A 15,699-nucleotide genomic window follows, 5' to 3' on the forward strand; every position below is an offset into this window, starting at 1 on the left:
TGTGCCAAGAAAAGCGCTGGGAGGCTCCGCTGTTCAAAAGACTTTAGCCAAAGCAGCTAGAAGCGACATGACATCCTTCTCCCGTGCGTCACGACGAAACTCGAAGTTAACAAGAGCAGAGAAGATAGAGCTCTATAAAAAAATCTTGCAAAGTTTCCTAAACAGAGGATAACTTGAAAAGATCATGTGCTTATTCCCCCAGAGACAAGAAAGAGGACTCAGTATAACATACTGTTCTACTGTAGCCGTCTTCCCTACCAGAATAGTGACAACTTTCTCTACCGCATCGTCACGAAACCTGAATGGGTCTAATGACGACGCGATCAATCTCGCCAGAGATCTCTGCAAAGTCTCAGAGAGAGACGATAACTCAAGCAAACGTAAGCCAGTTACTCCAAAGACAAAAGAGAATTCTCCGAAAACGGGACTACTCTGTCTCTGCTGTATCATCTTGCCTAAGGACTGCAAGTTCCGGAAAAGTGAAACGAGGCAAGGCAAACGAGCCAATCAAATTGACTGAAATATGCAGCAGTGTAAACCTCTTAGCCAAACCAGCAGGCAAAGCTGAGGCTAAAAACAAAGAAGCACGGTAAGGCTGCGCTGAATCAGGAGCCAGACCTTGTGCTATTAACCACGGTACAGCGTGAAACGCACCGCCATACTGCCCAGTAGTCAGTAGCATAGACAGCTCAAACGCTACCAACGGGAATTTCCGAAAACGGGAATTTCCGAAAACGGAACTGCTGTTACCAGTCCTTCGCAGAACGGGAATCCCCCAAAGCGGAAGGAGGTTGGGCAACAAACCTACAAGTGTTGCCGCACACTCCTCGAACTACCGTGAAGTAACTTCCGCCGCCAAAGCCAGTGCTAGCGGAAGTTCAACCAGTACACGGAAGTTGGCATCTTCGTCAACCTGAACAGAAGCACCAAAATCCGACTCATAATCCCGCACATCCGTGCAACAAGGCAACGAACTTCCGCCCTGACTACAATAGTCAGGCGAAGCGTAACCCAGAAGAGACGACACACGAGGGATGCGATACCCAAGCAGTGTGTCCCTTGGGACTGCTTTCCTGCCCAGAGGGCGGAAGCGGGGAATGACACCCCCTCCTCAAAATACCGTGAAGCCACTTCCTCCGCTAAAGCCAGAGCTTGCGGAAACTTAGTCGGTATGCGGAAGTTGACATCTTCGTCACCCTGGACGGAAGTGCCAAAATCCGACTCATAGTCCCTCACTTCCGTGAAGTCAGGCAAGACACTTCCGCCGTGACTACCATAGTCCGACGAAGTGTCGCCCGGAAGAGACGCCCACGAGGGATTTTATACCCAAGCGGTACGTCCCTAGGGACTGCTTCCTGCCTGAAAGGCGGAAGCGGGGAAAGCTGTGAAAGCTGTGCTGCCGCACCAACCGCTCCTCTAGGGAGTGTCGGAGGACGCACTTCCCCTGTTCGGTCAGAGACCGAACGCGTGTCTGGGCTTTTCCCTCGATCTAGACGTTCACTCAATCGGAACGACGTAGACCTAGGGCCTAAGCTTTCGCGCACACGAACCGGTGTGGCTACTCTCTCCAAACACGCACTTCGTTTTGGCCGGAGAACCCGGTTACTGGCGAAGTATAAATACCTTGATCGTCGTCAGTCCAAGAGGCCTGGGAACGCAGCAGGGAAACACCACGGCTGCCCTCAAACGAGGCGTGAACGTCGGCGGACGTAAAAGTGGAGGAAGGCGGACACACACCCTGGCAAGGGAACGCACACCTCCCACACCGGAAGGCAAAGACACATCTCAGCCTTGGTAGACGAAAACTCGGCTGAAAGAGAGGATATCTAAGCACTCAAGGAGTGCAAAATAGCATAAACATCCTGCTTCTCGCTAACAGGGCCTGAACCGGACAAGACCGGTGAAGCAGCTGAAGGCAAACTAGGCATAGCCGGAGAATAAGGTAAGTCTATCGCACATCAAACGAGGATTTAGTCAAGGATCTGTGACTTTAATCAAAGCTTAACATGCCGAACTCTACGACTTACGAGAAGGCTTCTTTGTGGGAGAAGGCTCGGCCACCGACTTAGCATTTTTATTCTTTCCTTATCCGACATGGCGAACGGAAAAAATGTAAACAAAGCTAAGTATTCGACCAAACCTAAGTCACAAAACGATAACAAACGACAAAAAAGCTCACCCAAACACACAGTAGGAGCAGAGGGACCGTGTGCAAGTACCAAGGCAGGGTCTGACAAAGGCAGAAGTCAGACAAACCGGCTGAAAGCCGGAGCAAAATCAAAACACGTCTGTAGACACAGATCGCTGGAGAGTGAATGATTCAAAGATGGCGGCAAGGTCAGGAAGTCACGCGTGACTTTGTCATGTTAAGGGGTCAAGGTAGCTCTTTTTTAGGGTGACCTCCCCTTGTTACCAAGGCGATGCTATTCAGCGTCCTAGCACTAAACTGGAGTAAATTGCTGTATGTGAGTTGGGATAAGAATGTAATTTAATGAACATTTACACTTCGTCGGGCAATTACAGGTGATGCAGGATCTTTCACCAAATATACATGTTGTCTCTTTCGTCTGATTGTTCAGCAAACATCAGGCAACTTGTGCAGACACCGAAACAAATAAAGAAAGCCATGACTGGTTTGCAAACAGCCACTGAACCATGCGTTGTTACAGTACACAACCCCACCAACTTAGTTAGCCACTGGAGTCTCCAAAATATTAGTAACTAAAGAAAACACATAGGGAAACACATTCTTCTTTCAAGATTATTCTTTGTACAGAGGACATCAATCTTCCAAAGAAATATAAATGAATCAAGAAGAATTAATTCCAGCAGTTTCTCATTCCGCGATTTCCCCAGCAGGGAGAGACAACTTCAAAAGAAAACTAAAAAGACAAGACAAAGACACCGACAAAAGAAATGACAAGCAACACTTTTTTTAAAGGTACCGTCCTTCCCATAAAAGCGATCATGTAGACCACCACAAATCCGTCCAGACTTCTACATGGAATAAACGCATTCTTCCACTTGGGACACATACCAAGATTCAACGGCCGGGCTACTTTCTGTGCGGAGTGGGAATTTTTGGTTAAAATTATTTCATAACTGACACCAGTGTCAACATCTGAAATTAATTCAGCAAAAAATAATTGTAGTCCGCATGACAGGAAGCAGCCACACTGTTGATTTCTAGTATGCAGGGTCCCCACTTGGTTTTAGAAACAAAATTCCATGACTTTTCCATGACTTTCCATGAGCCTCAATAACATTTTCCATGACTAGATCCACAGGTCGCCATTTCCGAACACGCAAACTTTTTACGTCTTGTCACTGCCAGTTTTGACACTGGCTTGCTTTGCACTGAATTTGAGTCAGTTTCTACGCAGTGTCTCTTCGACAAGCAAGTCAAGCATTTGCAACGCAGTCAGATTATCGGTAATGTTTGCTGGTCCTGTCATTTCACTAAACTGGACCAGCCACTGTTTCATGGGTGAAACTGATCAGGATTGAAAATAAGGAAAATGAGGCCGGGGTCCAGGGGCCGCCCAAGCCCTGGTGGGGTGCAGGGCAGGGGCGGATCAGTTCATTTTATGGGGGGATTTCCCAAAAGTATATTGTGAAGATATGGGTGTGAAGGCGCGAAGCACCGAGCCGACGGCGCAAAGCGCCTAACTTGTTAGGGAGGTCCGGGGGCATGCCCCCCGGAAAATTTTGAAAAAAAGGATGCAAAATGGTGCAATCTGGTGCATTCTGAGGATGATCATTACCAGTTTCAGGCAGCAGATTTTGTCACTGATTAATACCCCAAAAATTGAAACTCAATGTAAAATAAAGAAATGCACCATAAAAATATTTTTATTTTTTGGCTGTTTTTTTTCTTCCCGGAAAGCCCAGAAACCCCCTCCCTTGTCCGCCCTGCTAGGGGGGCCCAGGGGGGCAAAGCCCCCCGGAAGAAAACGAAAAATCAGGCTTTTAAGGGTAAAAGTAGGCCTATCCTGGTATCTTAAACACACAAATTTGCACATTAAACATGGTAACAAATGCCAAGCTGTAGTCCGATAATTCGCGCGCCCAGTGAAACAAAGACTCAGCGACGTCCGGTCACTGTGTTAGGGTAAAAACGAATCGGATCGCCGGCGAAAAAAAATAAAAAAAAAATAAAATAAAATAAAATTTTTTAAAGATTTTCAAAATAAGGAATTCCTTATTTGACCAATTTCATTTGGCGGATTTCCGCCCTGAGGCGGAAGAGTTTCACCCATGCAAGTGTTTGTATCCATCTGCACTTTCGTAAATTCCGTTTCGTAACCGTCACGAACTGTCATTTTTTTCACCGCGATACACAGTTCATTGCGAAGATCTTCCTCAGTAATTCGTTCCAATTCCGCATACTTTTTGTTGTCAAGAAACAACTCGAAAGAAAGTTTCAAACTCATCATCCTCCATCTTGCTTGTCGAAGCGCTAAAGTACTTTATCGATGCAAAAACAAAAGCAGAAAACTTCGATGAAACAGACTCAAATGCAGCGCAGACGACACGACGAGATAACGGAAGGAAGTGAGCCTCGCTTTGGCTCAAGTGCCGTTAAAAATACCGTTATTCTCGTATGCAAATACGAACGAGAAGTTGGTCATACGAACAAGCCTTGTGCTGGCGACGCAAATCGGGGAATGGCTGGGCAACGAAAATCGCCGCTGGCGTGGTAAAGGTTAATTTTTTTTTTCTTTCTTATTTTTGTTAAATTCCATGACTTGAATTGAAATTCCATGACTTGAATTGAAATTCCATGACTTTCCAGGCCTGGAAAATTAAAAATCAAATTCCATGACTTTCCAGGTTTTCCATGACCTGTACGAACCCTGAGTATGTGTCCAGGTGAACCGATGCTTTTCTTCCATGTAACATCATGAGCAGACCTGAGCCTGTGCACGATTGCTTTGATGAGAGGCAACGTAGCTTTCAGTATTACACATTCCTGCTTCAGTGAAAAAGCCAACAGACAGGGATAATGTCAACTTCAGTTGAGCAAAGGCAAGAGAAACATTACACAGACGTATAAAAACCCAGATACGGCAAGAGGCGCTAGTGATTTTATAAAGCCCATACAGAGGATGTCTGACAAAACCACAATTACCAACTCTTCTCGACTCATTCGAGCTCGGCAAGGCCGCCTCTGCACACAACATTAACACACAAGAAACATAACAAGCGTTTCTACATCACTGCACACCCAGTCACTGCAAGTGCATGTACCATAGAGTACTGGAAATAAGTACTAGATTCACTGAAGCATGTGCATAACCACACCACACACATGTATTTTATATTTTCAGTTCACTTGAAGGCACAATCTTTCTCATGTAAACTTCTTCTTCTTCTTCTTCTTCTGCGTTCGTGGGCTGAAACTCTCACGTACACTCGAGTTTTTTGCACGAGTGGAATTTTACAAGTATGACCGTTTTTTACCCCGCCATTTAGGCAGCCATACGCCGTTTTCGGAGGAAGCATGCTGGGTATTTTCGTGTTTCTATAACCCACCGAACTCTGACATGGATTACAGGATCTTTTTCGTTGCGCACTTGGTCTTGTGCTTGCGTGTACACACGGGGGTGTTCGGACACCAAGGAGAGTCGGCACACAAAGTTGACTCTGAGAAATAAATCTCTCGGCGAACGTGGGGACGAACTCACGCTGACAGCGGCCAACTGGATACAAATCCAGCGCGCTACCGACTGAGCTACATCCCCGCCCACTCTCATGTAAACAATTTGACTCGCCATTTGACAGATCTGGCCAGGATTTGACATGGGATAAAAGCATCACTCCATTTGGACACATGTAAACATTCAACAGCCTGGCTGCTTTGTGTGCAGAGTAAGAATATTTCCCTGAATCAATTTCAGTAGCAACATTCCACAAAAACGTCCCACTCTGCACAGAAATTTGCCAGACCGTTCAATGTTGGTATGTGTCTAGGTAGAAAGATGCTCTGATCCCATCAAGTCTAATCAGATCCGTGGTGGCTGACATGTGTTATATAAAAAGGATAGTACCTTGAACTCTGTCATTTATCTCCACATGTTCAGTTAGTGATTTAGAGGGTTAAACAGAGCATGATAGCAGGAAGCATAGCGTAAAACATTTCATGCTGTTCTAAGCAGCATAAAAACTGTTCAACATACATGTTCATGCTGTTAATTCATAGTAGATTGTAATGCGTGGTTACAAGCACAGGCAGCCTACAATTTATTCAAGGCATACGGCATCATGCACACCACCTCTACATGCACATTCATGGTTTAATGCTTCATTTCGGTGGCTACAATGCTCCTTTACTTTCTTCTTCTCTCTTCACTGCAAAATCATGCAACAGAACTAAAGGAAAACATCACATTTGAAAAAACAGCTACCTCCAACACAACTTCTTCAATACTTCCCAAAACTAATATCAGTCAAGCCACAAAAACAAAACAGAAAACCTTTCTTTGAAAATAACGAGTAGCGTGTGTTAAGTTACCTTCGCATCAAAAGTTTTGGCCAGGTGAACGATCATGGTGGCACTCAAGCCGTGGCTGCCGATGAGACGGACTGCTTCTATACCTCTCTGCAGAATGTGACGCATCTTGGCAAAGTTGTCCCTGAAAGCAAGAGTGTAAACAGTGTACTTGTATTCTTCCTCAGCAAAACACACTCAACCCAGCCTATTATAAAGCACCCTTGGGGACCACAGCAGCACTGCTGAACAGTGGCATGAAATTAAAATGTTAACTCTTACAATCGACAATTAATTTAATTCAGCAACTGCCAGCTACTCAACAGCGACGTAACTTGGATCACGCAAGCGCGCACCCACATGAACAAGCAAGCAAGTTAATCCAGCCCTACTCAACACCACTATAACTGCACAACTTTTCAAAATACAGAGAAACCCCCCATTGTAAGACCCCCCCTTTTGAAAACCTAGATTTTTACCCCACCATTTTGGCAGCCATACGCCGTTTTCGGAGGAAGCATGCTGGGTATTTTCGTGTTTCTATAACCCACCGAACTCTGACATGGATTACAGGATTTTTTTCGTGCGCACTTGTTCTTGTGCTTGCGTGTACACACGGGGGTGTTCGGACACCGAGGAGAGTCTGCACACAAAGTTGACTCTGAGAAATAAATCTCTCGCCGAACGTGGGGACGAGCTCACGCTGACAGCGGCCAACTGGATACAAATCCAGCGCGCTACCGACTCAGCTACATCCCCGCCCTGCACTGTAGCATCAACTTTTTCCACAACCATTCCCACAAAGAACTCACTTGATGGAGTTGGAGTAGAAGGTGTAGGCAGTCTGCCACCACTGCTGCTGTTCCATGGTGCACAGGCGTTTGCACAGACACAGGGGCAACATGGGCGGCCGTAAAACATCCCCCTCAATGGACATCTGCTGCTCCTTCAGTTGCAGCGCTGCGCAGCGCACCGTTGCGTACTGAAACGCCTGAAACAGCATTTGTATATGTTTGCGTCTGACGTGATTTTTTTGTACACAGGAGAAGAGATTTAACCAATCAAGAAAGAAGAAGCTGAAGCAAGGCACACAGGTTTGAACTCATTGGCTTCCCTTCGTAAACAGTGTGCAAGTATAATTGTGGAACAACGGCTCAGTTTCCCGTGCATTTATGCACATTTTATTTAATACTCTTTCCACTAAATATCTCTGGCCCTCTCAAGGGGTGCTGAAAACCAGAATTTTGAACACGCCCATCACTCTGATTCAGCTCAAGTCATTCAGTCCACTCACTTTTTTTCTTCGCCATCAGAAAAACTTTCAAAAGGAACTGACTTAAAAGTAGAAAACTCAGAGGAAAATGCGGAAACAATTTAAAAGCAAAACTTTAGAGTTCATATGCCAGATAAGACGGCTAAAGGCTTCAACTGGCCCGCCAGATTTTTTGCCCCCACTGGCGAGTTGACTGCCCTCCATTTCTGACTCCTAATATTTCTCTTTCACAGTTTCGCTTTAAGCTAACAAAGCAAACCTCAAAACACCTAATAGATACATCCTCACTTACACGGTCTCTGTAAAAGCTACAAAGGTTGATTCTTTACCTCAGTGTCCAGCTGGCATAAAGTCTCCGCCGCTCCGTTGTCCATGTTCTTCACGCTGTACTGCAGTGTCTCAAACGTCTTGAAGTTGTCTGATAGTGATACACACAACAACGCCAATAAATGAATAATATTAATAATAATAATAACAATAATGAAATCTTATACATGTGTTTTGTTGTTCTTCTTCTTCTTCTGCGTTCGTGGGCTGAAACTCCCACGTACACTCGTGTTTTTTTGCACGAGTGGAACGTTTTTTTTACCCCGCCATACGCCGTTTTCAGAGGAAGCATGCTGGGTATTTTCGTGTTTCTATAACCCACCGAACTCTGACATGGATTACAGGATATTTTTCGTGCACACTTGGTCTTGAGCTTGTGTGTACACACGGGGGTGTTCGGACACCGAGGAGAGTCTGCACACAAAGTTGACTCTGAGAAATAAATCTCTCGCCGAACGTGGGGACGAACTCACGCTGACAGCGGCCAACTGGATACAAATCCAGCGCGCTACCGACTGAGCTACATCCCCGCCCTGTGTTTTGTTCTAAAACTCAGGTCAGTAGGACCTGCACAAAAAATATGCATAGGTCTTAACGTCCTGACTGCAAATAAAGTTCTGTCAGAAGACCTCCTACATGTTAAAGCTATGTGACAGTTAACTGGCAAAACATGAATGAAATACAAACGCAAGAACATGATAACGATTTAACAGTACTTGATAAACGGAGTAAGCCTATGGCACAGTGACTAAACATGACGTGTGATCTCGTTTGGATAACAATCATCTTTTCTGTACCAAGTGGTCCTGTTAACCATGCGTACACTCAACCTGAACAACTATTTCATAAATTGGTACATTGTTTACAGATTCAACATCAAACATAGTCTAAAAGTCTAGACCTGTACAATTCCCCATGAGACTTTCTTTTGGAGGGCAGCCAGGCTATAGGGGTAGGGTGGGGGTTGTCTGTGAAGTATAACAAATGTGGAAGACATGTTTTCACACTCACAGTCAGGCTGGTGAGGATCTCCAAAGGTGTATTGTTGTAGACACAGCCACACCAGCTCCCACAGGTTGTCTGGGTGAAACGTGTGCGCCACTGCACACACAGAAAAAACCCACATAATTGTCACTGAATATGAGAAAAAAAGTTAAAACTTTATGTTCACAGGTGTACCTTGCAGTGTGTTCACAGGTGTACCTTGCAGTGTGTTCACAGGTGTACCTTGCAGTGTGTTCACAGGTGTACCTTGCAGTATGTTCACAGGTGTACCTTGCAGTATGTTCACAGGTGTACCTTGCAGTGTGTTCACAGGTGTACCTTGCAGTGTGTTCACAGGTGTACCTTGCAGTGTGTTCACAGGTGTACCTTGCAGTGTGTTCACAGGTGTACCTTGCAGTGTGTTCACAGGTGTACCTTGCAGTGTGTTCACAGGTGTACCTTGCAGTATGTTCACATGTGTACCTTGCAGTATGTTCACAGGTGTACCTTGCAGTGTGTTCACAGGTGTACCTTCAAAAGTACACACTACACAGAGCTAAACAACAACCCATTGGTGAAATCAATCACTCTAAACATGATGGCGACTAATAAGCAATCAGATTATTTTCATGCAGGTGAATGAGCTTCCAAACACGAGCAAACACATTCAAATCAATAACAAGACAGAAAAAAGAAGCAAAAAAATAAACATGTTAACAAATATACAGTGGGAGGTTTGCGTGCGTGTGACATACGTTCAAGTGTTTCTGGGAAGATGGGTGTTTGCCAAAATGGCGAACCTGTCTGAAAAAATCACCTGTCTAAAGAGACCACTGTATTCAAAACAAAGAAATCACAAAGCACTTTACCTCTGTCCACGTCCAACAGCTGTCTTCGTGGCGGCATGGAGAGGTTAGTGTTGCAGAACTTGTGCGTGTTCATCAGGTACGACTCCGAGCTGTGTGAACGCATGTCACGGTTGGGGAAGAGGGCCTCGTACACTCGCTCCTGGCCAATGGGAGTGCAGCACTGTTGCTGCAACTGACGCGCCCAGGTCGTGGGGTCGCCTGGACACAGCTGGTACAAAGAGTGACCTGAGACAAGAAGAAAAACTTCATTTCTTAAAACTGATGAAACCAAAGTAAAGATCTTGGTTGATCAACCCTAACAAAATACAAAATAAAAATATAAACAAAATAAACAAAAAACAACAAAATAAACAACTACCATGTTGACTTCAGTAACATTTAGAGGTCATGTTACAACAAGAAGAGCAAACGCTCGATCGAGTCACTTTCGCAGTTCTGAATATTATATGAGGCATCAGATGGACAGGAAGAAATTGCTATTCACAACACAATGAGTCACGTTCACATAAAATTTGAGCCCGGTCACTTTTATAGTTTCCGAGAAAAGCCCAACGTTAAGTTGTGTGTTGCCGAACAGAAAAGGCTAGTTATCTCCCTTGTTTTTCTGATAACGTTCGTAAAAGGCTACAGATGTAAATACTTTGATGTAAAGAATAATCCTACAAAGTTTCAATCACATCCGATGAACTTTGTCAAAGATATAAAATGTCTAATTTTTCCTTTGACGCTGACCTGTGACCTTGAAAAAGGTCAAAGGTCAACGAAACCATTGTTAAAGTGTAGAGGTCATTGGAGGTCACGACTAAACAAAATATGAGCCCGATCGCTTTGATAGTTTCCGAGAAAAGTCCAACGTTAAGGTGGTGTCTACGGACGGCCGGCCGGCCGGATGGCCGGCCGGACAGACTAACACTGACCGATTACATAGAGTCACTTTTTCTCAAGTGACTCAAAAATGGGTTTTTGCCAATCGAATCACTCATTAGTTTTCTTTTCTCTTTTACATCTTCTTTTGTCAAGTTTCCTGGCCATACAACCTGTACCAAATCAGCGTGATGGAACATTTTTCCATCCCTTACAGACAAAAGCCTTGACAGCACTATGAAATCTGAAAGCCCCCTAAAGTGGTGTATGGCTGCCTGAATGGCAGGGTAGAAACTGTCCTACACGTAAAAACCCACTCTTGCAAAAACATGAGTGAACATGGGAGTTCAGCCCACGAATGACGAAGAAGATGAAAATCTAAAAAAGCTTTACGAAGAAAAATAAAGTGCCAGTGAAATACAACCATCAAACATTAGACAAAACAGATGCAGTCATCTCCCTCTGGTGTGTTTGAATGTGTGTTTTAACTGTGCATTCTGTTAGCTTAAACGCCCTATGGGCCTAAAGCCGAAATAAACCCTTGAAACTTTTACAAAACGGACGCAGTCACTTCCCTCTCACACAAAATAACACACACAAAGGACAGTAACTATCTGTGAACTCACCAGTCTGACTGATGCGAAAGAAACTGTTCTTGTAGAGCCAGGCATAGAGCTTGTCGTGATCCTGCGTGGGCCTCACAAACCATGTGGCCTGGGCGTCCACTGTGGGCGTGGTCTGACACAGCAGGTAGAACACTGCCGCCACCGGCCTGATGTCATTCCATGTCACGCTTCCCTGAAAGTAAATCACCTTTCTCATCAACACCCACACAAAGACATTGAAATGTTTGTGTGTACACATGCCATAACACATGAATAAACGCCATAACACATGAATAAACCAACAAGCTGGCAGGTAGAAAACGGCTGCGACTGGCCTGATAGTGTTCCACGTTACGTTTCCCTGCAAGTCACAGGGCCTAGCATTGGAAAAAGTGAGTTCAGCTTACAGAGGCAGGGGTCTGGGGGCCTGGAGATTTTTTACCTAAAATGACCCCCCCCCCCCCCCCAAAGAAGATTGAGCAACTAAATTATGCCTTCACCAACAAGCAAAACACAGACAGAAAACAAGAAAACTGACAATCTTGTGTTATTTGGCCTAAAAGTGCCATTCCCACTTCCAGGAATACCTGGATTCTTTGTCACTGAATGGCTGACCATGTTCAACAATGTCGCTTCGAGACATTATTTCAAGTCTAGAGCCACAAAACACCGGCACAAAGCATGCTCGCGCGATGCCAGAGGAAGTGCGTGCTCAAGCAAACTGTCAAACCGATTGAGAATTGAACCGAACGGCGCACAAAACGAAAGCTGGGACTGTTGGTTTACCGTTTGGGAATAACAGGTTTTTGCATTTCGGCGTACACCAAATCGAGTTCCGCCTACTGGAGATGTCATTTCGGCGGAAAGTACACCGAACGGCTTACAATGCTAGGCCCTGAAGTCAGTAACCTTTCTGATCAACAAACACACAATGTGGTGGATATGCCCGTATGCATACATACACCAAACACACAAATAAACAAACAAGCTAGTAAGTAGAAAACAGCTGCGACTGTCCTGATGTAATTCCAAGCAACACTCCCGTGAAAGAAAATAACCTTTCTGATCAGCAAATGCACACACAGAGATTCCGATGAAATGATAAAATACTACCACAGTACCTGCAATGTAGGCGCATACACACACACACAAATTATCCCAACAAAAGCCTATCTACTGCTGTACCTTCTGTGCTCTTTTTAGCAGGAGAGTACCAGCAAAGAAGAACAACTGCCCCTGCATTTCCATGACGAAGGCGTCCCACTGTTCACTGGCGTTGTTCATATTCATGGCCGAATGAACGGCCAGGTCGAAGCTGGCGAAAGATTGACTTTAGATCAAATTCTGTTAACAAGAAGGGCAAAGCCCATACGACTCACATGCTTGACCTTGACATGACCTTGACCTTCAGGGTCAAGGTCAAATAACTAAACCTAGCAATGACATCATACACTAAGAACTGCTTTACACATTTTTCCTACCAAAATACATGTGACCTTGACCCAAGGTCAAGGTCATCCAAGGTCATGCAACACAAAGCTGTTAATTCAAGACATAGGAAGTACAATGGTGCTTATTGGCTCTTTCTACCATGAGATATGGTCACTTTTAGTGGTTCACTACCTTATTTTGGTCACATTTCATAAGGGTCAAAGTGACCTTGACCTTGATCATATGTGACCAAATGTGTCTCATGATGAAAGCATAACATGTGCCCCACATAATTTTTAAGTTTGAAACAGTTATCTTCCATAGTTCAGGGTCAAGATCACTTCAAAATATGTATACAATCCAACTTTGAAGAGCTCCTGTGACCTTGACCTTGAAGCAAGGTAAACCAAACTGGTATCAAAAGATGGGGCTTACTTTGCCCTATATATGATATATAGGTGAGGTATTCAATCTCAAAAACTTCAGAGAAAATGTGAAAAATGTGAAAAATAGCTGTTTTTTAGACAACATTTATGGCCCCTGCGACCTTGAAGCAAGGTCAAGATGCTATGTATGTTTTTTGGGGCCTTGTCATCATACACCATCTTGCCAAATTTGGTACTGATAGACTGAATAGTGTCCAAGAAATATCCAACGTTAAAGTTTTCCAGACGGCCGGCCGACTCGGGTGAGTACATAGACTCACTTTTGCTTCGCATGTGAGTCAAAAATCACAGTTCTAAAGAAGTAATCATGAGAAGTCATAATCTTTAGAGGCCATATCTTGAAATAAGAAATCACTGGCATGAGAAAACCTTCCCAAATAAATCCAGATAAGACTTTATAGACTAGTGAGTTCAAGTAACCTTTCACCTGTGTGCATCATTATAAACGCACCCCTGCTAGTGCAAAAATGGCATCATGGCTAAAAAACTGTGCATACAAAAACAAACTCAGAAAAAATGTACACATATTTAGAATTAGAAATGCATCACAAACCACACTGCAGGTACAAACATGTGTATGACAGTTGAAAATTGCATATTTACACATTAAAAACAAGAACTCCTGCATAACAAAACCCAAATTCTGCTTTGAGACTAAAAATGATAAAAACACACAAACACGAAGACACACACACAAATCTACTTACACACTGATGGCGCAAAACTCCACTTACCTGTGCAGAGCCTCAGTGCTCTCTACAACATCCTTGTTGGACAACCGCAGGTATGTCAGGTTACACAGCACAACCAGACAGTGAAACATGAACACTGCATCTTGTCGCGTGTCTCTCTCCGACCGGTAAGCCTGGCAACAACAACACAACCATGTCAGCTAACACTGCAGTGGCAAGTACTGGAACAAGACGGTAAAGACAGAGTGGCAAGCACTGGAACAAGACGGTAAAGACAGAGTGGCAAGTACTGGAACAAGACGGTAAAGACAGAGTGGCAAGCACTGGAACAAGACGGTAAAGACAGAGTGGCAAGTACTGGAACAAGACGGTAAAGACAGAGTGGCAAGCACTGGAACAAGACGGTAAAGACAGAGTGGCAAGCACTGGAACAAGACGGTAAAGACAGAGTGGCAAGCACTGGAACAAGACGGTAAAGACAGAGTGGCAAGCACTGGAACAAGACGGTAAAGACAGAGTGGCAAGCACTGGAACAAGACGGTAAAGACAGAGTGGCAAGTACTGGAACAAGACGGTAAAGACAGAGTGGCAAGTACAGTAAAACCTCTTTCAAGACCTCCATAAGTCTAACATAATCAATGAGCTGACGACTTTTTACTAATTCAAATGTGTTTAGTGCCCTCTCCTTGAAGCTGAGAGGGATATAAGTGAAAGATAACAAGGCTTGAGTGAGAAAAACTAATAATCTCAAGTCAATCAGCAGTTGTTGTTTTTTTATTTTTATTTTTTTTTTTTGATTTTCGTTTTCGGCAGATTTCCGCCGATCGGCGGAAGAGTACCATGCCTGGTGTGTGTGTGTGTGTGTGTGTGTGTGCGCGCGTGTTATTATGAACAGAAAGTCTGAGAAAAAAAAAGGATTTTAAAAGGGTGGGAGTCATACATTTTTAAATAAGGTGTTCCACTGTATAAACTATGCTGAGAAGAGAAAGAGAAAGTTGCTAAAAAATCTAGCGGGACACATGAAGACAAACTCACCCTGAACACATCGTGCAGACACTCGTACCACTCCAGGGAGGTGGTGAAGGCGGTGGTGCGGTCTGTTTCCATGGCGTTGGCGTAAGCCTCCTCCACACGGTCAGACGACAGGTACACACGCAGCAGCTTGATTCGCAACTCAACATCGTGGGGCTTTTTCACCTGTTCACACAAGGACCCATCAATGAGAATTAAAAAAAACCAAGAAAAGTATGTTGTTGGAACGTTTAATTATTCACAAAAGAAATATTTCGACCCAGTGGTCTTTTAAGTGCACAAACCAACACTAATTATACAGAAAACTTATCTGACGAAATAGTCAGCTGCTTGCAAGGAAGACACAAGCGAGCCAATGATTCAATCAAAAGCTGAGGTCCTACTGCGTATCAACTGCAGTATTTTGTTTGTGAACATTTTGGTAGCGTTTTGTTAAGTTTGAGAGGACTTCCAGTTAAGTTCCACTGCAGGCAATATGCCAACTCGCCACAATATCAGCCAAAATAACTTCGCCCCACAGGAATAAAAGCGTCTGTAGATTTTAACATCTGTTTTTTATTTGGGCGCCTGCAACAATTCTCTACCCTTTGGCTTTGAATAAAAGCTTCCATAGATTTAACATCTGTTATTTGGGAGCCTTTAATAACTCTTCACCCTCTGGCTTTCCATAAAAGGTTCTGTAGATT

The 15,699-nt window shown here is 44.2% G+C and overlaps 1 protein-coding gene and 1 long non-coding RNA gene across 3 annotated transcripts in view; one reads left to right on the forward strand and one right to left on the reverse strand.

The window, feature by feature from the left end:
- The window catches only part of LOC138946267 (E3 SUMO-protein ligase RanBP2-like), a 112,954-nt gene that overhangs the window by 91,274 nt on the left and 5,981 nt on the right, over window positions 1-15,699 (reverse strand). For both annotated transcript variants that reach the window (XM_070317805.1, XM_070317804.1), the window contains exons 8-17: window positions 15,017-15,178; window positions 14,024-14,154; window positions 12,598-12,727; window positions 11,434-11,605; window positions 9,944-10,168; window positions 9,102-9,191; window positions 8,093-8,181; window positions 7,303-7,481; window positions 6,515-6,635; window positions 5,132-5,170 (exon numbers count right to left, since the gene is read on the reverse strand). In XM_070317805.1, the coding sequence (XP_070173906.1) occupies window positions 5,132-5,170; window positions 6,515-6,635; window positions 7,303-7,481; window positions 8,093-8,181; window positions 9,102-9,191; window positions 9,944-10,168; window positions 11,434-11,605; window positions 12,598-12,727; window positions 14,024-14,154; window positions 15,017-15,178 (1,338 nt within the window). The remainder of the gene's footprint in view (window positions 1-5,131; window positions 5,171-6,514; window positions 6,636-7,302; window positions 7,482-8,092; window positions 8,182-9,101; window positions 9,192-9,943; window positions 10,169-11,433; window positions 11,606-12,597; window positions 12,728-14,023; window positions 14,155-15,016; window positions 15,179-15,699) is intronic.
- The window catches only part of LOC138946290 (uncharacterized), a 40,657-nt gene continuing 33,319 nt past the window's right edge, over window positions 8,362-15,699 (forward strand). The window contains exon 1 of the long non-coding RNA XR_011449233.1: window positions 8,362-8,625. This is a non-coding gene — a long non-coding RNA (uncharacterized lncRNA). The remainder of the gene's footprint in view (window positions 8,626-15,699) is intronic.

The sequence above is a fragment of the Littorina saxatilis genome, linkage group LG13, assembly GCF_037325665.1.
Source record: "Littorina saxatilis isolate snail1 linkage group LG13, US_GU_Lsax_2.0, whole genome shotgun sequence".
Classification (NCBI taxonomy): domain Eukaryota; kingdom Metazoa; phylum Mollusca; class Gastropoda; order Littorinimorpha; family Littorinidae; genus Littorina; species Littorina saxatilis.